General features: G+C 38.6%; 1 protein-coding gene and 1 non-coding gene across 3 annotated transcripts; both read left to right on the plus strand.

Moving 5' to 3' along the window:
* On the plus strand, positions 1-27,028 carry MRPS31 (mitochondrial ribosomal protein S31). 2 transcript variants are annotated; one of them, XM_068984504.1, is made up of 8 exons: positions 1-582; positions 5,271-5,555; positions 8,219-8,225; positions 9,649-9,800; positions 10,542-10,682; positions 13,201-13,274; positions 16,806-16,949; positions 26,780-27,028. In XM_068984504.1, the coding sequence occupies exons 1-8, from the start codon at positions 431-433 to the stop codon at positions 27,007-27,009; spliced, it is 1,185 nt and encodes a 394-aa protein (XP_068840605.1). In that variant the 5' UTR covers positions 1-430; the 3' UTR covers positions 27,010-27,028. The 2 variants fall into 2 exon arrangements, with proteins under 2 accessions (XP_068840605.1, XP_068840604.1); XM_068984503.1 differs by lacking the exon at positions 8,219-8,225 and having other exon boundaries at positions 10-555; positions 9,645-9,800; positions 13,195-13,274.
* Positions 13,300-13,431, plus strand: LOC138089379 (small nucleolar RNA SNORA71). Its single transcript, XR_011145807.1, has one exon. It is a non-coding gene; the product is annotated as a small nucleolar RNA SNORA71 (small nucleolar RNA).
* Positions 27,029-27,995: the final 967 nt, after the last annotated feature.

Genomic DNA, 27,995 nt, shown 5'->3' on the forward strand with positions numbered 1-27,995 from the left:
GGCCACCATGGATCATTTTGAGAATACTATGATAAACGCTGCGACCGTTCATCACCGAGAGTCGAGCTCTTGTCCCCCAGACGCCGCACCCTGGGGTCAGTTCTGCGCTTCATCGGCAGCATCTGCACAGTCGATCGCTTCCTCCACTCCCAGCTGGGAGATCAGGGTCCCCCCACCCTTTGCGCCGCACCCTCGCTGACCTCAGTTGACTCCATCTCTGGGACCAAAATCTCTGTGGGGCGCAGTCGCCTGCAGGCAGCGGCTAGGCTCCGGGCGAATCCGGAACATAATTACTCTCCCCTTGTTGTCCACCGGAACGCTACGGGAGAGGAGCGCGCCGGGCCGGGGGACGGAAGCGGGAGCCGGGGGGGCGTGTTTGGTAGAGAACGCGTCATCCGCCGGTGTCCCTGGTGGTGTTCGTTTCTCGGAGATGTTCTCTAGGGTCTCGGCGGTCCTCCCTTTTCGCCCCCTTTCCCAGCTCCCTCTGTGCTCCGCAGGCCCGGAGGCATCGGCAGCCATCGTTGTGCCCCTCGCTTCTCCGCACGGAACTGTCAGGTACCGCGTTTCCGCGCTGGTGGGCCCGCAGGTCTTCAGGCACCCCTTGTCCCGGCTCCGGCACGTTCAAGTTTAATCTTTCTCCGGCGTCCTGGGGTTCGTGTTATGACCCGCGAGAGCTTAGAAGCCGCCGCTTTAACTCTGAGCAAGGGAAAATCCCAGAAAAATAAGGTGACTTGCCCAAGGTCATAGCGTGCGTGGGGAACAGCTGCCGTCACAGGCCTGGGCCGCTGCCCTGTGCGCTACCACCTACCGCCCCTCATCTCTCTTCCCGCTTCTCCCCTCATTTTATCCAGGTTCCAGAAAGCGAAATTCTTTTATGTACTTTTTTTTTTCAAACCTCCCAAGACTGTGATGGTCTTATTCCTACCTTCATAATTGAAAGCACTGATCTTTATGCCAGCACTGGGGTTATGCCCCGAATACACAGTCCTGCCATCGCAGAGCTTAGAGTTCCACCAAGTAGGCAGTTCAAGTATAGTGGAGTAACCGCTGAGATAATGTGAGTAGCGCAGAATACGGCAGAATTCGTCGAACAGGTAATAGCTGGATGAGCAGAGACGCCTGACCGTTGTAGGGGAGGTTCAGGGTGTCCTTTCTGGAAAGAAGTCTGGTAAAATCTGAAGGGGACCCGAGGGTTTGAGTTAGCCAGGCAAGAAAAAGATTTGCAGCATCAGTTCAGTCCAGTTGCTCAGTCGTGTTCGACTCTTTTCGACCCCATGAACCGCAGCACGCCGGGCCTCCCTGTCCATCACCAACTCCTGGAGTCCACCCAAACTCATGTCCATTGAGCTGGTGATGCCATCCAACCATCTCATCCTCTGTCTCCTCCTGCCTTCACTCTTTCCCAGCATCAGGGTCTTTCCAATGAGTCAGTTCTTTGCATCAGGTAGCCATAGTATTGGAGTTTCAGCCTCAGCATCAGTCCTTCCAATGAATATTCAGGACTGACTTCCTTTAGGATGAATTGGTTTGATCTCCTTACAGTCCAAAGGACTCTCAACAGCCTTCTGCAGCACCACAGTTCAGAAGCATCAATTCTTCGGTGCTCGGCTTTCTTTATAGTGCAACTCTCACATCCATACATGACTACGAGAAAGTTAGGCCGGACTAGAGTTTGATTATTTTAGTGTTATGCAGCTACTATTAAAATACTAGTTATTATTTGTTTAGTGTTGTACAGAAGGCTGAAACTACCGCACAATTGCACTCATCTCACACGCTAGTAAAGTAATGCTCAAAATTCTCCAAGCCAGGCTTTGGCAATACTTGAACCGTGAACTTCTAGTTGTTCAAGCTGGTTTTAGAAAAGGCAGAGGAACCAGAAATCAAATTGCCAACATCTGCTGGATCATGGAAAAAGCAAGAGAGTTCCAGAAAAACATCTTATTTCTGCTTTATTGACTATTATGCCAAAGCCTTTGACTGTGTGGATCACAATAAGCTGTGGAAAATTCTGAAAGAGATGGGAATACCAGACCACCTGACCTGCCTCTTGAGAAACCTGTATGCAGGTCAGGAACCAACAGTTAGAATTAGACATGGAACAACAGACTGGTTCCAAACAGGAGCAGGAGTACGTCGAGGCTGTATATTGTCACCCTGCTTATTTAACTTCTGTGCAGAGTACATCATGAGAAACGCTGGGCTGGAAGAAGTACAAGCTGGAATCAAGATTGCCAAGAGAAATATCAGTAACCTCAGATATGCAGATGACACCACCCTTATGGCAGAAAGTGAAGAGGAACTAAAAAGCCTCTTGATGAAAGTGAAAGAGGAAGTGGAAAAAGTTGGCTTAAAGCTCACCATTCAGAAAACGAAGATCATGGCATCTGGTCTCATCACTTCATGGCAAATAGATGGGGAACCAGTGGAAACAGTGTCAGACTTTATTTTTTGGGGCTCCCAAATCACTGCAGATGGTGACTGCAGCCATGAAATTAAAAGCCACTTACTCCTTAGAAGGAAAGTTATGACCAACCTAGACAGCATATTCAAAAGCAGAGACATTACTTTGCCAGCAGAGATCCATCTAGTCAAGGCTATGGTTTTTCCAGTGGTCATGTATGGACGTGAGAGTTGGACTGTGAAGAAAGCTGAGCACCGAAGAATTGATGCTTTTGAACTGCGGTGCTGGAGAAGACTCTTGTGAGTCCCTTGGACTACAAGGAGATCCAACCAGTCCATCCTAAAGGAGATCAGTCCTGGGTGTTCATTGAAAGGACTGATGCTGAGGCTGAAACTCCAATCCTTTGGCCACCTCATGTGAAGAGTTGACTCATTGAAAAAGACTGTGATGCTGGGAGGGATTGAGGGCAGGAGAAGGGGCCGACAGAGGATGAGATGGCTGGATGGCATCACCGACTCAATGGATGTGAGTTTAAGTGAACTCCAGCAGTTGGTGATGGACAGGGAGGACTGGCGTGCTGCGATTCTTGGGGTTGCAATGGGTGGGACACGACTGAGCGACTGAACTGAACTGATACATGCATGATTTTCCTGGAATAATATAGGCTACTTTAATATAGGTGACTGAGCAGTAGTGCTAGAGCAGTGTTGGAAGAAAACATTGAAGCACAGGTTATATGAGATTCAGTCTCCTGATTGTCACCTTTCTGTTATGATACCTTTAGTGTTAATTTGACTTTCTCATGGGAAATCGTAATTAGCGTTTTCCTGAATTCATAGGTACCACATGTTGAGTATTATATTGAGGCTCCTGTGTACTGATTATAAGGATACTGATTATGCGGTTGGTTTTCATTCTGATTTTTAAGTTGTTCGATGTGTTAGCCTCTGACAGTTTTATGAGCAGATCAAGAGTTTCTTTCAGCATTTTTGGAAGAAGCCATTTTCTCTTTCATTAAAGGGTTTCATAAAGGGCTTGCCCGATGGCTCAGCGGTAAGAAATTTGCCTGCAGTGCAGAAGATGCAAGAGACTTGCGTTCAGTCCCTGGGTTGGGAAATCTCCTGGAGGAGGGTATGGCAACCCAATCCTGTATTCTTGCCTGGAGAATCCCATGGACAAAGGAGCCTGGCGGGCTTTAGTCCATAGGGTCGCAAAGAGTTGAACAGGACTGGAATGACTGAGCAGGCACACAGTAAGCTACCACTTACTAGCTGTGAAAACTTGAGATACTGTTTAACCCATTGTCTTATGCTGTTTCTTGAGATCAGTGGCACCAAGTCTTGATTAAATGCAGATCCCTGGGCCTGATTCCAGACTTACCAACTGAGAATGTCAGGAATCCATGTTTTAAATAAGGTCCCTTTTTGATTCATATAACCTCTAGAGGTTAAGAACCACTAATTTAACCTATTTGGGCAGCAGCTTCTTCTGTAATGTGGAAAAATATAATAAGACAACCTGTCCTGTAAGATTGTAAGGATTAAATGACATAGTAACGTGGCTACTCAGATGTGGTCCTCTGACAGGCAGCATCAGCATTACTTGGGAACCTGTTAGAAATGCAGACTACAAGTCCCTCCCCAAATCTGCTGAAGCAGAATTGTTGGTAGAACCAAAGAATCTGTGTTTCAGTAAGTCCTCTAGGTAGTTATTAAAGTTTGTGAAAGTGTTCTAGCCTATTAGCTTCATGAAAGTAGGGACCTTGAGATTCTTATTTACTGATGTATCATCAGTGCCTAGAATAGTGCCCAGCACAGAGTAGATATTCACTATATTTAATCAATGACTTTCATAGGTTATACCCAGTTACCAAGACTAGCACATTCACTAGTTTTTAAGGTGCTTCAATATTAACTATATTAAAAGGTTCTTAATGCCACAAAATATAAAATTAGACATTTGGGTTCCTTAGACATTTGGGAAATCTTTTTCTGCATGAAATAGATGGGATAGTTTGTGTTGTTCTTTTTCATAAATGAATCTATAAAGAAGAAAGCAGAATGGCAACTCTAGCCACTAAATATTCTTTTTTTTCTGTCCCATTTTAGCTTAGTTTACAAAGAGTGACTGGTTAAATGACATTGGTAGCTCAAGTGAGAAAGTCGAAAAGATTAGAATCATAGCCAGGAATTTTTTTTTTTAAGAAAGTAACCTTTGTTATTGATAGAAGTTTCTTTATTTCATAGTGTTTAATTGTGAGATATTCTTATGTCAGGTTAAGAACAAGAACTAGGCAGTCTGTTAGTTTCGGGTTTAAGAATAATACATTGAAATTTATTAACCATGTCAGTGGTTTGCAAAGTTTTTAGTGTTATGGAACACATAGACAGTGATATTTGTATTAATACCAAACCTTGAGGTAAATGGAAGGAGGCAACAGACAGGCACTCCAGGAGCTGCTGGCCCCGAATAGCCTTTGCTGGGCTCAGGTGGGCAGCATCTCAGCACACCTGTAACTTACTTGTGCTCACCAGTGTGTCTTAGGCCTTAGTGAGCTCTGAGCTACATGGCCTTGGGTAAGTTACATCTCTGGTTTCCAGTTTCCTTATCTGCAAAATGGGGGTAACACCTGCCTTATGGAGTTGATGTGGGTGTGGGAAAATATACATAAAATGTTGCACATAACTAGGCACACAGTATGTGTTCAAGAAATGTTAAGTGCTGTTCTTATGGTTGCTAACAACAAGAATAAGCAAAAGGGAAGGGTTTGAACTGAAAGAAATTTAAATCCACTGAAGCAATGTTTTGAGCCCTGGCTCTGTTATTTTGCATTATATTTCCTTTTTTTTTCCTTTGATCTTTTCAGGACAAAAAGTAATATCCAGAGATATTTTGGCACTAACAGTGTGATCTGTAGCAAGAAAGATGATAAGTCTGTTCCAGCCTGTGAAATTCCCAAAGAAACGGAGAACCAACAGAGTATAAAGGAGAACAAGAAAAAAGACTTGGTAAATATTATTAAGGGCATGAAAGTTGAATTAAGCACAGTAAATGTACAAACAACAAAGCCACCCAATAGAGGACAACTTAAAAGTTTGGAAGCTGCAATTGGCAGACTTCAAAAATCTCCAGACGATGCCCCCAGAAAGAGGTAAATTGAACTGCAATTCGAATTTTTTTTTAAAGTAATTTTGGAAACTCCAGTAAACTTTTTCTTTCAGAAAAAAAAATTTTTTTAGAGTACATTAGAGGTATGGAATTAATGAAGACTGAATATTAGTTTGTAAACACAGAGACTAATAATTACATGAGAAATAAAATAAGTGGATTATCTGTGTAGAGTCTAGAGAGAGGAAAAGAATAGTGATCTAATTGAGAATTCCACATTCTTTTACATATTTATCAGTTGTTAACCACATTTAATTGCTTTAAGCTGTTTATTAGCACATTATTTACGTCCTGATTTGAAGGTAGCTTTGTATCTCTGGAAGACTTCTTTATTTGAAATTTCATTAAAAAATTCCACTTAGGGTAGAATTTTGGCATGTTAATTACCGCTGTTTTATATGACTTCCTTTGCAGTAATTCCAGGGCTCTCAGCTTATGTGGTTTCTTAAAAGTATTATAATTCCTTGTGCATGTCAAAAGAGTATAATTTACTGAATTTAAGTACAGTCATGATATTTTAGCATTTTGTTGTAGTTTCTATGTCAAGATTTTGTTTTAGTTATATATAAGTATATAAATAATGATTGCACCAACAACATCATCAATAATAAGAAATGTGGCTGTAAGATCCCTATCTGTCACTTAGCAGAATAAATAGATAATACAGATTTCTGTACTCAGAGTGACTGAACACTTTTTAATTAATTTTTATTACAGTTGCTTTTCAATGTTGTATTAGTTTCTGCTGTACAGGAAAATAAATCAGCCATATATATACCTATATCCCCTCCCTTTTGGACTTCCTTCCTATTCAGGTCACCATGACTTAACATTTTAATGGAATTGTTTGATTTCTATATTGTATCAAAACTACCACTGGAAGGCATAACTAGGTAGAGAGTAAGCTAATTCAAACAGGAAATGCCTGTAATAAGTATCTTCTCCTCCTTTTTAGAAACAATGTAAAACAAATTAAAATATATATACATATAATTAGATAATATTCAAATACACATTTTAAAATATTTATGAAGAATGAGGGTTTTTCCCGTTTCCAGACCTGCTTATGATCCCTTATGCTTTTTTATTATAATTTAGTTAACTGTTAATGAAGTGGTTCAGATATGTTGATTGCTTTGGAGAGATTCAGTGAGTGAAAAGTGAAAGTGAAGGTCTCTCATATGTATCAGACTCTTTGCGACCCCATGGACCATACAGTCCCTGGAATTCTCCAGGCCAGAATACTGGTTGCCTTTCCCTTCTCCGGGGGATCTTCCCAACCCAGGGATTGAACCCAGGTCCCCCGCGTTGCAGGCTAATTCTTTACCAGCTGAGCCACAAGGGAAGCCCAAAAATACTGGAGTGGGTGGCCTACCCCTTCTCCAACGGATCTTCCTGACCCAGGAATTAAACCGGGGTCTACCTGCATTGCAGGCGGATTCTTTACCAGCTGAGCTATGAGGGAAGAGATTCAGTAATTTTAAAAATTGCTTTCCAGTTAGGTATGAATGAGACAAGCATAAAAGGAGAATTCTCTGCTCAGACTGCTTTGTGTTTTAAGGGATTCCAGATGCACAGATCCTCTGGACTGTCCTGGTGGCTCAGAATCCGCCTGCCAGTGCAGGAGACTCAGGTTCAATCCCTGGGTCAGGAAGGATCCCCTGGAGGAAGAAATGGCAACCCACTCCAGTTACCTTGCCTGGAAAGTCCCATGGATAGAGGAGCCTGGTGGGCTACAGTCCATGGGGCTGCACAGAGTCGGACACGACTGAGCGAGTAACATAGACAGATGCGCAGAACTAGGTTAATCACTGTCTTTGATTCATGATGCACTGTCATTGCTTCGTGCATGGCCTGCTTTTAGTTTCTTTATTTGTATTATGTATTGAAACCTGTGCACATTTATATAGATACCATGGATGTGTAACTATTGCCCCCAAAGTTAGCAGCATAAAACAGCCATTTTTTTAATGCTCATAAATTCTGTGGGTCAGCAGTGTGGATGGAGCAGAACGAAGAAGGTTAATCTCCACCTCACAATCTCTGAGACCTCAGCTGGAAGACTTGGAAGTTCAGGAGCTGGAACCATCTGTGGGTTTGCTCAGTCTGGTCTGGCAGTTGATACTGGCTGTTAGCTGATACCTTAGCCAGAACTGTTACAGAAACACCTGTGTGTGGCCTGGGCCTCCTCACTGCATGGTGGCTGGACCCCATCTTCATCTTCCCATCAGTAACCTTCTGTCCTGAGGCAGCCGCTGTTCTGATTTTTTTTTTTTCCCACCTTAATTTGGGGAGTGTCCAGAGAGAAAACGAGCCCCTAGGAATTGTGTAGTTTTTATGACCTAGCCTTCGACACTGTCACTCTCATTCCTGTTCCATACTGATTTTTGAAGGCTTTGTGCTTTTTAATCACAGCAGCTGCTGGAGAACCGTCTTTACAAAGATACAGTGACATAGAAAGGAATGCGGTAGTCTGATGTTAAAGCTGTGAACTACCTTGACTTAGTAGTTCACAGTCGCTGACAGACATGGCTAATATTTCCCTGTGGTACTCTGGGGTGCCTTAGGGCACAGTTTGGGAACCAAGGTCCAGGTCTATATTGAGCTCCCTGTGAGAGGCCCTGGGACATCTTTTAAGTTTCTTAGAATTCCTGTTGTCTGAAAGGCACTCTAAGGCACCGTCTTAAATCTTTCTAAGATCTTAGGTTTTTACAGTCATGCCCACAGCTTTGGAGCCAAATATATCATGAAACCAAATAAGACCCCTGGTGGGCACAGTGGTAGCCAAAATTTCTATCTCCTACGTTAACTAATATCCTTGTAACCAACCAACTGCCTTTTCCAGTTTCAGCTACCTGTTCTTTAAGGTCCCCTTTCTTTCAGTTCCGGGTAACACTGACTTACATACAGCTCTCACTCACAGCTTCCTTGAGGGTCTCTTTGAGGCCAAGCTTCAGGGATTTGGGAACCTCAGTTTTCATGTTACACATCATTTCCCGAGATAGAAAGCCAAGTAAAGTAAAACAGTAATTTGGATCCTACTCATTGAGATGGCAATTATTTTCAGTGAGTTAAAAAACTTTTTTGTAGCTGGCATATTTTTCTGGTAACTTACCCTAATTTCCTGAAGAATAGCCCTTTTTTTTTAGCTTATGGAAAATGGAAAATATAAGGTAAAATCCTATGATGAAGTTTTGGCAGTTACCACATCTTGCCATTCTTGTGTCATCTATACCTTCACTCGCTTTCCATCTCCCACTTGATGATTTATGGTTCCCCCCACCAGCCGGGTAAAATTTACATACATTGAAGTATACAGATCTTAGCGGCAGGATATTAACAAATTGATGTGCGCGTGGAACACCCACACTTTCCAAGATGCAAAGCATTCCCCAGCTTCAGCTTCCCCATCAGTAACTTTCTGTCCTGAGGCAGCTGCCGTTCTGATTTTTTTTTTTTTCACCTTAATTTGGCCTTTTGATACAAGTAGAATCATGCAAGATACACTTTGATTTAACCCAGCTTCTTCCATTCATTTTCATACATGTGACAGGGGCTGAGTACTGTTCGTTGCATGGATATATATCACAGTTTACCTGTTGTGGTGATAAGTGCTTTGGGTTGTTTCCAGTTTGGGGAGATTTTGATTAAAGCTTATATAAACAGGTTTCACGACTTTTATATTTGCTTGCAGTCTGTATTGTTTTTTGAAATAAAATGACATCTAATTTAAAAATCCACAGATTTATCCTTTTTGAGGCTGATCCCTCATCCTTCCACCTTCATATATTGTTCTGAGTTAGTATTGTGCTGCATTAAGGATCCATTAACTTGAACTTTCAGCATTGTAACACTTGTTTATAAAACTGATACCTCATATTTAAGAATTCTTTTTTTTTAAGTTTATTGAAGTGTAGTTGATTTACAATATTGTGTTAAGAATCCTTGATTTTGTTAGAAATTGAATGGTACTTTTCGAATGACAAGAACTTTTTCACCCAGGAAATCAAATTTGACTTTCCACTGAAGTCATGCCTCCCTCTCATTTGTTTTCCATGTTCTCTTTCTGAAGCAAGTCCCTGAGCCTGGAGTTGGTGGCGGCTGCGGCTGCAGTTGCTGACTCTCTCCCTTTTGACAAGCAGACCACCAAGTCGGAGCTGCTCAGGCAGCTCCGGCAGCACGAGGAAGACTCGAAGGCTCAGAAGGATGGAGAGAAACCCAAAATTAGGTTAGTGAGTCAAATAGCCGTGCCAGTGGCACTGATACCGCCAAGAGACTGGCTTCACTCAGTGCATGCTGAGCAATATACGTAATATATCCATTCGTATATAAAGTATGCCTTGTAAATATTAGCAGTTTGATTTCTGTTATAACTCACATGTTAATAAGGAGGATCACAATGTTACAAGACCAGTGGAATGGTTAAAACTTCTTTTGAGAAGTTACATAATTCTTGTCCCTGAAAAAGAAGTGGTACATTCAGTAATGTTATTAAAAATAATAAGTAACAGAATAAGAATTTCTCTGAGAAGATTTTTTTTTAGATAAATAATATGCTGATTTTATGCATAATATGATCACTCATTTTATTTGTATTTGAACAAACGTAAGGCAGCAAATAAAAATGGCTACATTTCAGCTGTAATGCAGCTTTTTAATCTAGGTGATAGGGATAAAGATACTGATTGTATTTCCACTTCTCTGGATGTGTGACAGTTTCTCATGAGTGACACCTTTAATCATGTTTTGAATGAGCATTTCTGAATAGCACTTTTAAAAGACAGAGCAGCAGCAATCTTAGTGGTCTGTGGTATTGATACACAACGAATAGTCTTTTATTTAGACATAACTTTTTTGTTCACTATTAGTACATAGACGTGTAAGAATTATATGAATCTCATGTTTCAGAAAGTTCATTACTCTTCCATAGCTAAAATTTCTAACACACTTGACCTTTCTCTTTTCTCAGTTTCAGTAACATCATATCAGATATGAAAGTTGCCAGATCCTCCACAGCAAGAGCTAGCACACAGCCAGTGCACCAGATTCAGTTTGACGAAGGGGCTGATGATTTTGCTGACCAAGAGAAGACGGCTGATCTGAGAAAAAGGTACTCAGGCTCTGCAGTCTTACTTGATTTGTTGAACTATCGATTAACTCTGTTGCTGTGTATATTCTTGCTATTGGATATCTGAGCGTCACGGATACATTTATATCTGTCTCCATAGTCTCTGCTTACCATCTCCTAGAAAGGGAAAGATGTACCGGGTTTAGCAGCCTTCCATTTTCTATCTCGTAAATCAAAATGGGCCCCGCCTCACATTTACCCTGATTAGCGGTCTCCTGTTTAGAGTAAGTGGAGCTGACCAAACTCTGAACAAACGCATGTTTTGTGAGAAGCATTATTTTTCATTCTGATGTAGCATGTTCATGTAGCCTTTACCTTTTTCTAGAATCATCTTTCTTCACACCTCAGAGAAAGGATCCACCATCAAAAAAGGGAAGATCCATTATAATACCTTTAAGTGGTAGCTTATTTGTGGCAATCTCAATTCGGTAATTTGTAGTTCTTAAAGATGCTAAGCCATGTCTTACATAGTTATTTTATAGTAGAAAGCTGTCTGTGTTTACGTAAAGTTTGTGCTTTTTCTCTTTCAAGCCTTTGAAGTGATAGTTGGGGAGATAAAGCCGAATATTTAGCATGTTCTTACAAACGCTAGCTGAACTTTATAGCAGGATGTGCTTACAATTGGAGTGTTTTCTGTGTGTTGCTTATTCCATGGATTTTGTTCTACATATAATCTCAGGAATCTGAGTTAGCGCCTTCTGGGTGTTAAATTATTAATTTATACAAGAGGATTGGAAAAGATGGTCAGCAGTTAATAAACGAAGTTCAGATGTTATAGTGACTTTGGAAGATTCTTTGAATTAAAGTAATTTGTATATCTGTGACATTGAGTGAAGTAGAATGTGTCACTTGGAATTTAACTTACGATTCCTCCAATAATGACCTATATGGGAATAAAATCTAAAAAAGAGTTGCTATATTTATTTGTATAAGTGACTCACTTTGCTGTACAGCAGAAGCTAACACAGCATTGTAAATCAGCTGTATTCAAGTGAAAAAAAATTCCACAAAACACCCTAGAAAACTTCACAAACAAACTAAGAGCTTCTCCCAAAATATTTAACTGTAGTCATCTTTAAATCAGTCTCCAAGTCAGTCTTTGAAATGACTCCATGCAATTACATCAGAATGCTGTATCATAGGTTGATTTTTAATGATTTGAGCGGTCATCAAAAATTAGAAGGCCACAAGGCGGAAGATAAAAAAGTAGGGAAGGGGTTTATGTGCTTATAATGCCTGCATTAAAAAGCTGCTTACAGGACTCTAGTATAAGGGGAAGCAATGGTACACCAGATTGTTCACCTGCTGTTGACTTGGGTTGGAGCAACCTGAGACAACCCAGGCCTCAACTGATTCCTTCCATCAGAAATGGAGAAGTGTGAATCACAAGTGCTGGCTTTGGAGCCACGCTGGCCTGCACCATGCATCTGACTAATTCCGGGACATCTTTCATAGTCCTGTCAGTCTGTTTGCCTACCTGTGACATGCTGAATATGACGCCCTAGGGCGTGGCTCAAATGGTAAAGAATCTGCTTGTAAGGCAGGAGACCCAGGTTCCATCCCTGGGTCAGGAAGATCTCCTGGAGAAGGAAATGGCTACCCAGCCCAGTATTCTTGCCTGGAGAATCCCATGGACAGAGGAGCCTGGCGGGCTACATACAGTCCATGGAGTCCCAAACAGTCGGAGTCGACTGAGCTACTAACACTTTACACTTATCTAATTTTAATATGATATTTTAATTTTTTTCAGTTAGTTTAATTTAGTAGAAAAAAGTAATTTGATCCAGAGAAGAATTCAAAGTTATTTTAAGAGCTAACCTTCCAGTTTATAACCTAGTGTTTAATCTGCTAGGACATTTTTTCAGATAAGAACGTGAATTGATGCATAAAGCAGTTGATTAAAACGTACAAAGAAAAGTTACCTATTAACTGTGACATTAATTTTGAGTTAATTAAATAGTTTTGTAAATAAAGTTAATCATAATTTTAAAATTACAGAACGATCACTTTGCAAGTGGAGATGTTTTGATTTTTCTGTGCAGTCTTTTATAATTATAATTTGTAAAAAGAAGCATGCAGTGTTTTCTACCCTTAAATGACTTAAATATTGACTTTAACAATTTTTAACTTAGCATATTTTGATATCTTTCTACAACATCAGATTCTCTAAAACCTTAATATGCAATGGAGCAAATAAAAATTGTAGTAAATTAAGCTGATCTTTTCAATTAGGTATTTTGGAAATTAAATTGTTGTAACTGCTTTGCTGTATTATGATGCAAAAATTCAGGTGAATTTATTCCTATTTTTAATTGTCAGTCCTAAAGACATGTGGTTTAATTCAAATATCTGGTGTGAGTCAGTGGAATTAATTTTTAATTTTTTTTTTACTTTAAATTTTTATATTGACTTTCATATAAAAGTTTCCTCTCATAAACAATTTTTGTTGACCATGTATAAAAATATTCATTAAAATAATTTTTTTCTTTTTCAGTTTTAGGAAAAATATATACAAGGGGAAGAGACTTAATATTTTTGAGCTTAAGGCAGTTACCGAAGAGGCACCTGAAACAGGTTTGTTAAGAAAATAAGACTGTTCTCCTGCATCGAAAGTGATCGTGGGCTGCCTGTGCCCTGGTCATGGATACTGGAGGGAGAGGAGTTGCTGAAAGATCTTACCCCATGTTTGAAGAGCCTAGCCATCAGTTCCAAATCCTGGAGTTTTCACACACTAGCCAAAAAAAAAAAAAGTAGCACTATTTATTTCTCAGGTGTGGAAACGTTCTATCTTTGAACAATGTCCTACTTTGATTTCATAATAATCGGGTATTTTGATATTCTATCCTGTCATTGACCATTCATATTCATGTGCAGTCTTGTCTGACTCTTTGCGACCCCATGGACTGTAGCCCTGCCAAGTTCCGATCATGGGATTTTTTAGGCAAGAATACTGGAGTAGATTGCCATTTCCTCCTCCAGGGGATTGTCCCAACCCAGGGATCATACCCCCATGTGCTGCATTGCAGTGGATTCTGTGTTCACTGAGCCATCAGGGAAGCCCTGTCTACCTGGATCGTGCTTATTCACGTAGTTGTTAACATACTTGTGTTGGTCAGGTTTTCCCTTTGAAATGTTGCAGCCCCAAAGGACACAGGAGGTAAGTACTGTCTGCTTCAGGAATCCAGATCTATAGAGTGGCTGCTAACCTGGGTTAAAATGTTAATGATCAACTGTTAGACTGTTTGCAACATACCTCTGTGTTGTTAGTAAAGAAAAATTGTAATGTCTGCCCTAAGGCATCTTACTATCTAGAAGAGGAGTGTCATTTATAGATGCTAACTTGTAGAAATGGTTTAGAGATTATTTAGGAGATGCGAAGGAGAGCTTTCAGAAAATGTATTTAGTGGGCTTGTAGTGTTTTTTTCTGAACACACTTAGTTGGTTAGTTTTTGTTTTCTTCTCTCTTTCGGCAAGAAGTCAAATTCCTTAGTTACCATTTTAATCCTAATTAAAAAAGAACTAAGAGTGTCCTCTTGCTTGACATTAAATTTGTTTTACTGATAAAGTAAGTGAATAAACTCCATACAAATGGTCTATGCTTATAAGTGACTTTCATTTCTAAACATTGTAAGTTAGCTTTTTGAACCTTGGTAGAAATAATTTTAGTTCTGATATTTAAGTTCCTAGGCCATCTTCCAGTGGCTCTGTCAGTTATAAAAACATCTGATTTTCCCACTGTTCAATAAATCTCTTGACATTAGTGGCTAGGTCTCACTGATTTTTGTGTAATGAATAGTCCCTAGCCAAGTGGCTTACAAATAATAGGAATCTGTTATCTTAAATCTCTTTTAATTGAGCTATAAATAAATACCATGGAGAAAAGGCATTAATTCAGTCACTGTTCATTTAAACTGAAAATGAAACTAGGTGACCAACCCCCTTCTTGTACTGTGACAGCTGCATTCTGTCATAGATGATTGATGAAAAGGAAGTGCAAAAGCACAGACATGGAGAATGGATCACCTCTCCCCTGTTGAGGTGGCAACTCTTTTTGGCTACACTGTGCACTAGCGGATCTTAGTTCCCTAACTAGACTAGGGATTGAACCTGGCCTATCAAGGTGAATCTTAAACCACCAGACCTCCAGAGAATAACAAAGTGGCAACTCTTAAACTTGTCTCTGAAAGGGAATTTGTTGACAGGGTAGCTGGTATTGTCTGCCTAATGAACAACCAGAAGAGGCACATGGATTCTTGAAGGAGCCAGCTTGCTTTTTAAAATCAGGTATCCTATTCCGGAAACTTAACATGAGCTGACCCAGAGATACTGAAGGTATATGTATTTTCTAAAATAAAATTAAGTGATTATGCTCTATTAAGGAAAGTAATGCACATTTATATAAATGTACTCTATTGAAGGCAGTTTAATAAGCTCTGCTTGCATGAATCTGAAGAAAGTCTTTTGTTCCCAATTAAATTCAATCATAGCAACAGTGTGCGAACTTACATTTAGTGTTTTTTCACTGCTCTTTCCCTACCATGTGTTGATAAAAATAATGCCTGACATGTTGGCATTCGTTAATTATTTATTGACTGACTGAATGAGTTCTTCCATCCCATGGTTCCCAGATTTTGCTCCCTGCTAAGTTCTTACACTGCTGCGTATCTTAGACCCAGCTGCTTATCCTGGAGTAACCTAGAGCTGAGAGGCAGTTTAGCCTCATGGAAAGAGTTTTGGTGTTGCATAGATCTTGATTATTCAGATTCAGATTCTGCCTTACTAACCTCTCAGAGTCTCCCTTTTCCCACTTAGGAAGTCTGGGTAATACATACATCTCAAGGATTAAATGAGATAATATAATTAAACTGTCAAGTAGTGTCTGGATGGACTTCCCAGGTGGCTCAGTGGGCAGAATCTACCTGCCAGTGCAGGAGACTCAGGAGACACGGGTTCAATCCCTGGATCAGGAAAATCCCCTGGAGAAGGAGATGACAACCCACTCCAGTACTCCTGCCTGGGAAATCCCATAGACAGAGGAGCCTGGTGGGCTACAGTCCAGAGGGTCACAAAAGAGTTGGACACTACTTAGCGACTAAACAACAGTGTCTGGAACACAGTGGGCGTTCAATAAATAGTTGTGACTCTTAATAATGATTATGGAAAAAAGTTGATCAGTGTCCACTGAATAAATTTAAAAGTTGTAACCATAATAATTAAATTATTTTCTGTTATGATTACTCTAACTGTGGCTAATTAGCCTAACTGCTGAAATCTTCTCCTTATCCCATGTACAAGACCAACATAATTCATAGGTAGCAGTCAGTATGTGGTCAGGCACAGTCATACATGAACTTCCATGTACAGATCTATGTATGGATCTTTTTTAGTAAATAGGAGTAAAATGATGGTGTGATAGGTGTATTCTTAACTTCTTAAGAAACTGCCAAACTCTTTTACAAAGCAGTGTACCATTTTACATTTCCACCAGCAACAGTTGGTGAGAATATGACTCATTCTTCAAAGATGTCTTGAATTTCCAAAGGAAATAAATGATTGAAATGTGATATAATGATCATAATAAGCATCATTATATTACCTTACTCATAGAGTTGGTTGTGAGGATTAAATGGACTAATATATAAAAACCATTTAGCACAGAGTAAATGCCCAGTATACATTAACGGTATTATCATTGTCATTGTTATTGTGATTTAGTTTACATTAATAACTTATCTCGACAGACTAAAACAGTCTAGAGTTTACAGATCAAAATCACATGTTGTATAAAAGTTCTCACATTCATCAAAAGGATCCTTGAACACATGGATGTTTATTTTCTCCACAGTAGAGGGGACTGTGAGACTAGGGGTTAATTACCTAGCATTGTAGTAAAAACAAAAGTTGAGGCTTACAGTTATTGTGGTTGTAGTCTTTATATATAGTTTTTGTTTCCATTTTAGCTATCAGAGAGTGACCTTTCATTATATACTGTTTATGAGTTTCAAGATCTCAAAATACATTGCCAGTTCAGAGGTGATGATAACATTTTTAAAAGAAAGATAATTACATAGAACTGTGTGTATTTCGTATGTCTTTATTCTACAGAGGCAGCACCTTCTCTTTGGGATGTAGAATTTGCTAAGCAGTTAGCAGCAGTCACTGAACAGCCCTTTCAGAATGGTTTTGAAGAGATGATCCAGTGGACAAAAGAGGGGAAATTGTGGGAGTTCCCAATTAATAATGAAGCGGGTAAGTCTTAACATCAGAGGTTTATAAAACTCTGATTGAGATTAATCTGGTAGATGTTCAGTTGTAGGTCCTGGATATTTACCTGAATTTCAGAACTTAGTGTAGACATCTTTGTGATGTCCTAAAAGAAATCTGACGGTGTTTTTAAGAAGAATACTAAGATTTCACTTAATTCTGATTGTTCGATAAGAAAGTAAATTTCCATGGCAGAAATGACATCATGAATTTCTATGACATCCAGGTGTTGAAAACCGCAAATGACAGTTTTGTGCTTGCTAAGCAGGAGATAACTTGGTAAATCTTCTAATACATTAAATACTGGGTAAGATCATCCTTCAGTTTGGGGCAACATTACAACTCTTTAAGTCGTACACTAGTGTCTTATTTGAAACCGTTGCATTAACAAGGCACGTGTTTCTTGTATTCAAAACCTCTCAAAATAAGTATGTTTGGAGGCTTTGAACTTCCTTGGAACTGTGGCTGCATACCTAGATACTTTGAGCTGGTAATAAAATATTTTCTCCTTTCCTGGAGATCTTTCTGGAGGTGTTACCTCTTCCTCAGTCAAAAGGAAAACAGTATTAACTCTGCTATTTATTTTTTATGGCACTCATGATATCATCAGCTAAACATGTCATTGAATATTTATAGGTATATTTTCAGTTAGAGATTCGTTTACTTTTATGGTAAGATTAGCTAGAAATTGCAAACACCTCAGGAAGTCTTAGGAAAACGCAGTTCATATTTTAACCTTTGTAATATTCTGCACTGTAATATTTTAATTTTTGATAACCTTTCATTTGTTTGGATAAGTGGGGTAGAAGTTTAAATAGTCTTATATTTTCATATAGTAGTATTTTATATAGGAAAACTTTAGGGGCTTACACATCCTTTAGCAAATTCTTAATATTTTAAATATTTGTATGATATATTCAATAATATAGAAATCTGTGTTTCATCTATTACATAATGTGCATTCTGAAAGGTATCAGGGTAAGGTAAAAAAACAAAACCCAAATCCAGAGACTTGTTTGTATAAACCTGAATACAGATTCCAACTCTGTCAGTTATTAGCCATTTGCCTCTGAGGTAATAATTTAACCTCCTGAGCTTTAGTTTCCTCAACTGTAAATTAAAGAAACCTCATTGGAAGAATGTAATAATTAAATCAGATAAGTTAGTGAGTTGCTCAGCACAGTTCTTGGCATATAATACTTAGGAATAAATGTTAGTTCCTTTCCCCTCTTGTATGTGATCATAGAATTTTAAAGTAGCAAAAAAAAAAAAAACTAAGAAATACAATCTGTGATGTTAAGGGAAGACTTCATTCTGTATTTGTTGAAGCTTGGATGTTCCAGGTACTCATGGTGACAGACATGTTTTAAAACCCATTATTGAGATAGAATATGCGACTTAAGAGAAACAGCGAACTGTGGTGGTTAGAGGTCAAGTGCCTGAGTGAGGCTTAATCTCTCCCAGCCTCAGGTCCTCCGTCTTATAAAATGATAGAAATAATAATAGGACTTATTTTTACGGAATTCTTCTGAAAAACAAGTCAGCTTATACAAGTCACCATCATCATCCCTGTTTGTACAACAATGATATTGTGAGGGGATTTGCTATTATAACTATTTTGTCTTCTATAACATTTTAAAATCTTAAAATATTCACAAGGATATTGTGTATTTTCTAGGCACCACCAAATAGGATCGTAGGAAAGCATGACTTGGTGATACATTGTCATCAGCAGTGAAACGTTTCAGTTCATCAAAATCTTGCGTGTTCAGATGCTAAAGAATTTAGCTTAGATTTGGCCTGGTTTTCGAGAAAGTGCGATTTCTGAGAAAGGGAAAAAAAAACCCAAACATGTTTTCTGGTTAGGTTGGGGAGATAAATGTGACAAGTGTCGATGTACACTGTACACATTATTGATGCTTTGGGGTCAGAAAGGGAGACATCTCATTTCCAGCTCCTGAAGGCAATTGTTATCTGAATGAAAAACAGGAAGGGAACTGTGGAAACTTTCTCACTTTGATCACCCCCCCTCAGTACACACTTAAGATCTTCTCAATACTTTAATAAGAGGACTGGCCTTAGAACCCGGAGTCTTAGCCCTTTAGTAACGTTCTTTTATGTTTCTTATACTTCAGTTTTAAGAGTAACGAAATATCATGCTCTCTCTCCTAATAATTAGTTTCATGAAGATTTACTTTGATACTTTTGGAAAAAGATTCCCCCCGCCCCCAAAGAAAAAACAGGGGCTTACCATGTCAGGTTGGGAACACAATGCTGAAAACATCTTAAAGGCATGTCCTGTGTTTACAATTTACTTCCCAGTGTTGTGTCTTTCTGTTACATTAAAAAAAAAAAATCTGTTGTTTGTTTTGCTACTTAAAATGTAAAAATTGTCTTTCCAATTTGATGTATTATTATTATTATTTTTTGGCGAGTTAAGACCTGACTTGTCCCTTCTGATGTGCTTTTCCAGTCCAGAGATTTATAAGAATGGTTGCTGCTACTGCTAAGTCGCTTCAGTCGTGTCTGACTCTGTGCGACTCCATAGACGGCAGCCCACCAGGCTCCCCTGTCCCTGGGATTCTCTAGGCAAGAACCCTGGAGTGGGTTGCCATTTCCATCTCCAGTGCATGAAAGCGAAAAGTGAAAGTGAAGTTGCTTAGTCATGTCAGACTCTTAGTGACCCCATGGACTGCAGCCTACCAGGCTCCTCCATCCATGGGATTTTCCAGGCAAGAGTACTGGAGTGGGGTGCCATTGCCTTCTCCATATAAGAATGGTTAGGTGGAATTATTTCCAGTAGATTTTCCAATAAGATCACTTTTATTTTAGCTTTGGCTTTATCTAAACTTAATCCCATTTTTATCACTGCCCAGTTAACAAGAGTCTTGCTCTTGCATATTCATCAGCCATGTATATACCACCCAAATTACAGGTGTCTTTGAAATGCCCTCCAAGAGTAATTCTCAGTTTGGAGGCTTCAGTGGGCAAAAAAGCTCAGTCATGCTTTTATTTTTCAGTTGGTTTAAATTTGTTCACTTATAACATGCCATCCTTTGCCTGGGTGTCTGGAATGAGTGCTATAACATGAGCTAGCAAGAATAGTTAGAAAAGCTCAGAATTACCATAAAACTCAGTGGTGGTTATGTGGGAGGATATAGTGTGGAGAAAATCGGGGCAAATATAAAGATGATAGGTCTGTGTTGTCTGAAACAATCTGCTGGTTGTTTCAGATGGTGGCCAGTGAACAAGAGCCTCAGAGTACTGCCAGGAAAAGAAATAATAGTTTTGACAAAATAGAAGTGAAAACAAGTCAAAGTGAAAGTGAATTTGCTTCAGTGCTGTAATACACTCTTTGTCAAATTGTTCGTTGCTATTCGCTGGATTTTACCTTTTATTTGCTATACTGTATTTTTAGCTGTAGTCAGTAATATTAACACATTATTGACCAGGGGATTTTTGTAGAAACTAACGCCTATGGCGTTAATACGTCTCCAGTCAATAATGTGTTAAATTGCATTTACTAATATTTAAAGTAGAATTAGACACAGATTTAACCTATGTTGCTTTAGTTAATTGTACACCACTGGGGTTTCCTTCTTGTCTGTAATTTTCCACTCTTATTTTTTCCTTACTATATATTGTTTCTTTTGCTTTTTAAAAAGTATTTTAAGCTATAGAAATGAATGTATGAAAGTTTACTCACAAAAACGTAATACAGAAGAATAAAGAATAAACTTTACCCCTCAGTTCTCTTCCCTTTTCTTGAAACAACCATTGCCAGTAGTTTGATGTATGTCCCCACATCCACCTTAAATGATAGTTTCACATTTATCTTTGTTTTGGTCTAAATGGGGCCGTATGATACATATAGTGTCCTGTAGCTTTTTAATTTTATTTAGTTTTACTTAGCAGTATGTCTTAAGCATTTCCTTGTCAGTACATAGAGATCAACTTTGTTTTAGTAGTTCTGTAAAATGGGAACTATTAAGTATTCTGTACTATGCCATTGTATGAATGACTGGAATTTATTTTTTACCATTTTCCTACTGATGACTAGAGCTTTAGTGAATCCTGTTATACATATCCTTCTGTCCATGTCTGAGTATGTTAATTCAAGGGTCAAACAACAGGCATATTTTAAACTGCAATAAATATGGACACATTCTCTTCTAATAAGATAGCCAGTCGATCCTCCAACTGGTGAGGATGATTCCACCATTGGTGGGAGTGGGGAGGAATTATTCACTAATCAGCATACAGACTTAATTACCCTACTTATCAATTAAATGATTCATTCCTCTTTTTGTTTTAGTTTCTCCAAAAAATAAAACTGCCCATCTTCTCTGGGAGATGGATGGTGTAGCTATCTAGAGGTACAGGTAGAAGATGGATCTTGGGAGATCTAATTATCCCCTAAACCAGTTTTTAATTAGTCTTCTGTTTCTTGTCCCTCATCCCCATTCCTAATTTCAGTGGTATATGGTGCCACTAATTTCCAAAGCCTTTGATGTCTGTTTGCTTCTTAATTTGGTTTTAGCATTTTTCAACTCAGCTGACTCAACTCAGCTGAGTCAGTTACTACTTATCTGTCCACTTTCCTTCTAACATTTTGGTGATAATCCTGTTACAGTTTCATTTTCTGTTCTGTTTATCTTTGAACTTTTTAACTTTTTATTCCTTTTACTCCCATCTAGTAGGTGTTAAAAGGGAGCAGAGATTTTAAAAATCATGTGTTCTATCTACTACATTTTTTTTTTTTTTGGTTTGGCATTTTGTTTTCTTTTTTTTTTTTTTTTCTTTATCTACTACATTTTAACTAGAAGTCCTTGTTGCTTATCTTTTAACTGTTCAGAGTGTCTTTAACCAACAGAGATTTTAATTTGGACGTAGATCTGTTGGCTTTTTCCTGTTTAATCTATCTGGAACTTAGTTTTGTATATAGTATCCCTTCTTTATCGCTTTCTCTCTTTTTTTTCTTTGTTTTAGACTTCCCAGTACTAGGCTTTCTTCACTCATTGACTCATTCAGGAAGGATCTGTTCATTATACCTTCCAAGTTAAAAAGATGATTGATTTATCATCTAGAGAAAGAGTAACCAGATAAGATCACCTGTGCCCTCAGATGCTCTTCCCCCTAATAGAGCATAGTCATAATTTCTGTGCTTGTCTAACTCATTGTGACTTTATGTCAGAGATAGTTGGTCTGTTAATGATTTAACAAATTAATTATTGATCTTGTATTAGTACAACTATTTTTAAAAATAGTTTCTCTTGCACAATTTTCTGTCTTAAGTCTTATATCTTAAGTACGTCTAAGGATACTAATAACTAACAACCGTGACATTCAATCCAGGAGTCACCCTCAGATTTTTGAGAACAATTATTACCTTGATTTATTATGTTTCTAATGCTACAGACCTTATTTTTTAGCCCTAACATACTCTGTTCCAAATATTATTGAACATTGAAACCTGCCTTGTTTTTCATATTATATTAGCCATACTGATATTTTTTCTTTAAAAGAATATTGTCATGTGGAACGGTAAGCAGTATTTGATGATATGGAAAAGATCTTTAGCAGAATGAGACTTTTTTTCATTTTTACCTCTATATTGCATTTTCCCCATTCCTATCCCTGGGTGCATATATGCCTTAAAAACAAAAACAAAAAAAAAGTAAAGATGGAACAACTTGCTTGCCTGGTGATGTAAACTATTGATAACCGTAGAGAATTCTCAATGGGATTCAAGGAAAGACTTTTTTTAAACAATAATTTGTCTGAAAAAATACACATGAATTTAGGTAAAGGGCTAGAAGCATATACACCTTAGAAGTGATTTGTCTTGGAAGTAATCGGCCTTGAAAAATGTGAATAGGAACTTTGGAGGGTTATGGGATAGAGAACAACTTCTGTTTAAAATATTCCTGTACGTCTCTTTTCCTGTATTTCATCAAATACAACATACGTTTGTTTTTCAGAGTTTTAAATATCTCTGAAACTGATGTATCTTATTACGCTAGTCAGGCCGCAGTGAAGAGGTAGTTGTCATTGCCTGTTGTGGATATGCATCTAAATTTGCATTGGGAGCATCAGAAGAGGCCATAGTGGAGCCCTTAAGAAATGCTGCATCACAGATGTTCTTAATGGAATGTTGGAAAGCATGGCCACTGACAACTCAGGGTTGAGAAGCCAATTCAGTAGAGTTGGATGCTGAATGTGAAGAAGTCTTGTGTGTTAGTTGCTCAGTCATGTCCAGCTCTTTGCAGCCTGTTAAGTCTTTAGCCCACTGGCGTCCTCTGTCCATGGAATTCTCCAGGCAAAAATACTGGAGTGAGTTGTCATTCCCTTCTCCAGGGGATCTTCCTGACGGAGGGGTTGAACCCACGTCTCCTACGCTGCAGGTGGATTCTTTACTGTCTGAGCCACCAGGGGAGCCTGAAGAAGTCTTAGGAAAACCTTCACCAATTCTGTTTTTGCTACATAATAAACCACTCCAAACTTCGTAAAACAACAGCCAAGTCATAACTGCTCATGAGCTTATGTGTTTTCTGGTTGGCTTGGGTAGGTGCCTGGGGTTGGATCATTCTCGATTGGTTTCTCTCACATGTCTAGCTGGTGTTGGGTGTTGTCAGGGGAGGCGATAAGGGGGTTATATGTCACTCATCATTCATGGGCTAGGCTGGGCTTGTTCACCTAGCTGTAGAAGAGTTCCTAAAACAATAGTAAAGGCTTTTCAGGCCTTTGCGTTGAGTTTGGCAGTGTCCCATTGACCAAGCAGGTTACCTGGCCAACCTCAAATTTAAGGGTTGGAGCAACAGGCTGTATCTACCTCTTTATGGAAAGAAGGGCAAAGGCACATTGCAAAGGGTTATATATACAAGCATAGTAGTAGTGTGTGGCCATTTAGCAATCTAATGCCTTGATTAATTTATTGTGTGTTTTAGTTTTTATAAAACTGATGGCTAGATCTTTAAGTGTTCAAATAAAATTTTAAAAATCTCTTTCAATAAGTGGAAGATAATTCTAACTAATGAGAGAGCATTTCTAAGATAATTTTTTAGATAGTTTTTGAGATAATTATGGGTTCATGTGCAGTTGTAAGAAATGATAAATAGTCCCTGTGCTCTGTACCCATCTCCCCTAGTAGTTGCCTCACATATAAGCACAGGACAGCATCGCAGCCAGGCAGTCGGCATCGGTCGTGTCTCAGCCACGTTCAGATGTCACCACTTTCACATGTACTCTATTGGCGAGTGTGTGTGTGCTGTGTGTAGTTGCACCATATATGTAGGTTCACGTGACTGTCACCACAGTCAGCATGCAGAGCAGCGCCGTCACCTCTAGGGTCTCTCTTACGCCCGTTTATAGCCACGTTTCACTCGCCTCCCACTGCCTCCCCTTCCTAGTCTCTGACCCCTGGCGATCACCAAATCCATTTTCCATTTCTCTAATTTTTCCCATACAGATGGAATCACATAGTGTGTAACCTTTTTTCCGAGTGCCCCCCCCTTAGGATAATTAATCTCTGGAGATTTATCCGAGTTGTTACATGTGTCAGTAGGGGTTTTTTGCTATTGTTTTATTGCTGAGTAATATTTCATGGTTTGAATGTACCTTATTGTTTAACCATTCACCTGATAAGAGACATCTGGGTTGTTTCCAGTTTTTGCCTGTTAACAATAAAGGTGCTATAAATATTCATGTACAAGTTTCTGTATGAATACAAATTTCCATTTTCCTGGGATAAATACCTAGGGGTGCAATTACTGGGTTGTATGGTAGTTAAATACTACTTTTTAAAGAACCTTTCAAGTTGTTTTCAGAGTGGCTATGCCATATTATATATGTAGTTTAGACCATTATCCGTTCTTTGTTAATTTGAAGTACGAAGCTTTGATTCTTTTTCTTTCTGGTCAGTGATACCCAGTTCTCTGGCACCATTCATCGAAAATTACTGTCCTTTCTCCATTGAATCATCTATGCATCTTTGTGGAAAGTTGGCATATTCATGTGGATCCGTGTTAGTCTGCTAGGGCTTCCATAACAAAATATCACAGACCGGGTACCTTTAACAACAGAACAGCCTTTCTCATAGTCTGCAGGCTGGAAGTCCAAGACCCAGGTGTTGGCAGTGTTAGTTTCTCCAGAGGTCTCTCTCCTTGGCTAGCACATGGCCACCTTTTCATTCAGTTGTGTTTTTTACCATGAATTATTTGTATTAATTTCTAACTGTTTGAAGATTTTCCTGCTGTTTTCCTGTTACTGATTTCTGTGTTGATTCCTTTATTATCAGAGAAGATACTGTGTATTATTTCAGTTATTTTAAATGTGTTGACGTTTGTTTTGTGACACAGGGTATGGTTAAGCCAGGTGAGCGTTCCGTGGTTGCTTGAAAAGAATTTGTGTGCTGCAGCAGTTTGGAGTGTTCTGTAGATGTCAGTGTAATCCTGTTGGTTAATATTTGGTTCTTCTATGTCTTTGCTGATTTTCTACTTGGCTGTTTTATCAACTGCTGACAGTGGGATAGTAACCATAATTGTGGATTTTTCTATTTCTATGTTTCTATCAGTTTTTCTTTCATGTATTTAGAAACTTTTGTTTGGTGAATGCATAATTCAGATTGCTATCTTCTTAGTGGGTTAATCCCTTTATTATGTAATATTCCTCTTTCTGATATTTGCTCTGGAGTCTACTTTATCTGATGTTCATGTAGCCACTCCTGCATTCCTTTTTAAAAGTTAATGTTAGCAAGATATGTCCTCCTCCATACTTTCAACACCTATGTTATAGGTGTTTGAAGTGAGTTTCTTGTATACAGCATATAGTTGGATCATGTTTTTCTTTTGATTGGTATAGGCCATTTACGTTTAAGTAATTATTGATCTGTTAGGATTTAAGTCTCATTTTGTTATTGTTTTCTGTTCATTTTTCTGTTTCTCTCTCCTCTGTCTTTTCTTGGCTTTCTGTGAGTTGCCTGAATATATCTTAGGATTCCATGTTATTTTATGTATTTTTTAGTGTAGTTTGTATAGTTTTCTTAGTTGTTTCTTTAGATATTAAAATATCCATTAGTAATAATTACTGCCCCATTTTGAATATTTGTAAAATGCTAAGCAGTGTAAAAGAGCTTTACAAGCGTTCTGTCTATTTTAATCTTTAATATTTACAGCACCGTGAAGAACGTGCTGTTCTAATACTCATTTTGTGCCTGAGGAAACTGATGTTCAGAGAAGGTAACTAGCCCAGTCACATGGTTGTTAAATTGGTGAGCAAACCTCTGTCTGACTCTAAAGTTCATGCCTTTAACTGTAATACTACCTCATTAATGTTAGTTTTATAGTGTAGTGGGGTTTTTTGGATTAATTTATTTATTTTAATTGGAGGCTAATTACTTTACAATATTGTGGTGGTTTATGCCATGCATTGATACGCATCAGCCACGGGTGCATTGACATGAATCAGCCACGGGTGCACGTGTCCCCCTGTCCCGAACCGCTCCCCCCGCCACCCCATCCCTCTGGGTGATCTCAGTGCACCGGCTTTGAGTGTCCTGTCTCATGCATCGAACCTGGACTGGCAATCTGTTTCACACATGGTAATATACGTGTGTCAGTGCTATTCTCTCAAATCATCCCATCCTCACCTTCTCTCGCAGAGTCCATAAGTCTGTTCTTTATATCTGTGTCTCTTTTGCTGTCTCACATATAGGGTCATCATTACCATCTTTCTAAATTCCATATGTATGTGTTAATATACTGTATTGGTGTAGGTTTTACATTGAAAATTGTAATGTATTTTGTCTCATTTCCTAGGTTTTGATGATGATGGTTCAGAATTTCATGAACATATATTTCTGGATAAATATCTGGAGGGTTTTCCGAAACAAGGACCAATTCGCCACTTCATGGAGCTGGTGACCTGTGGCCTTTCCAAAAACCCATATCTGAGTGTTAAACAGAAGGTTGAACATATAGAGTGGTTTAGAAATTATTTTAATGAAAAACAGGACATTCTAAAAGAAAGTGGCATACGCTTTAGTTGAAGACCATGGAAATTTTTCTTTCAAGCTGTTTGAGATTCATATTATAACTAAATAAAATAATTTTACTAGAAGTTTTAATATACTGTGTTCATTATGGTATCTGATTTGAATGGTATAAATACTAAATTATTTAAAAGTATATATGGTAGTAATTGAAAAATATTCCTGCATAGAAAAAAACCACCAGCTTTTATGGATTCAACTAGTAATTCTAAACAAAAAGAATATCTTAGAATTAGTAATAAGACAACTTTCTCTAACCTTTTTCTTTTCATGCAGTAAGCATACTTCTTTGAAATATAATTAGCCATATATCTGATGTCATCAGAGGGCTATAACAGTTGAGAGGATTTACAAACTTACATGCATAGACTATATGTAAACATGCAGTTTCTATATTTGCATATTTATGCTTAGCTGTTTCTGACTCTTTGCAACCCCACAGACTGTAGCCCGCCAAATTCCTCTGTCCCTAGAATTTTCCAGGCAAGAATACTAGAGCAGGTTGCCATTTCCTACTCCAGGGGATCTTTCCAACCCAGGAATTGAACCTGCGTTTCTTGCATCTCCTGCATTGGCAGGCAGATTTGTTACCCTTGAGCCATAGGGGAAGCCCAATATTTGCATATACACATTTTTTTTTTACCTAAGTCTGGATCACTGTAGTGAAGTAACCTTGTAGAAGCAAAGGACTTACACTAATTGCTTTTAGTATTTTGGGTCATCATACCCAAATTAGAAATAATTTCTATTATGGTACATAGCAGTGCGATTCAAGTTCTTACAACTGACAGGATTGAGGATTCTTTAAAAAAAACACAAAACCTCAAAATAAGAATTTAATTGACAGTGGAGTGGTCTCAGACTAGTGGTGTTTCAGGCCCTGGCACAAGCACACAAAAATTGAATGTGAAGCAACTCACCATAAATCCATTCTTCAAATGACAAAATACATAAGAAAGCACCATGAATTTGTACCAACATAA

This window comes from Capricornis sumatraensis, chromosome 12 (assembly GCF_032405125.1).
Source record: "Capricornis sumatraensis isolate serow.1 chromosome 12, serow.2, whole genome shotgun sequence".
Taxonomy (NCBI): Eukaryota; Metazoa; Chordata; class Mammalia; order Artiodactyla; family Bovidae; genus Capricornis; species Capricornis sumatraensis.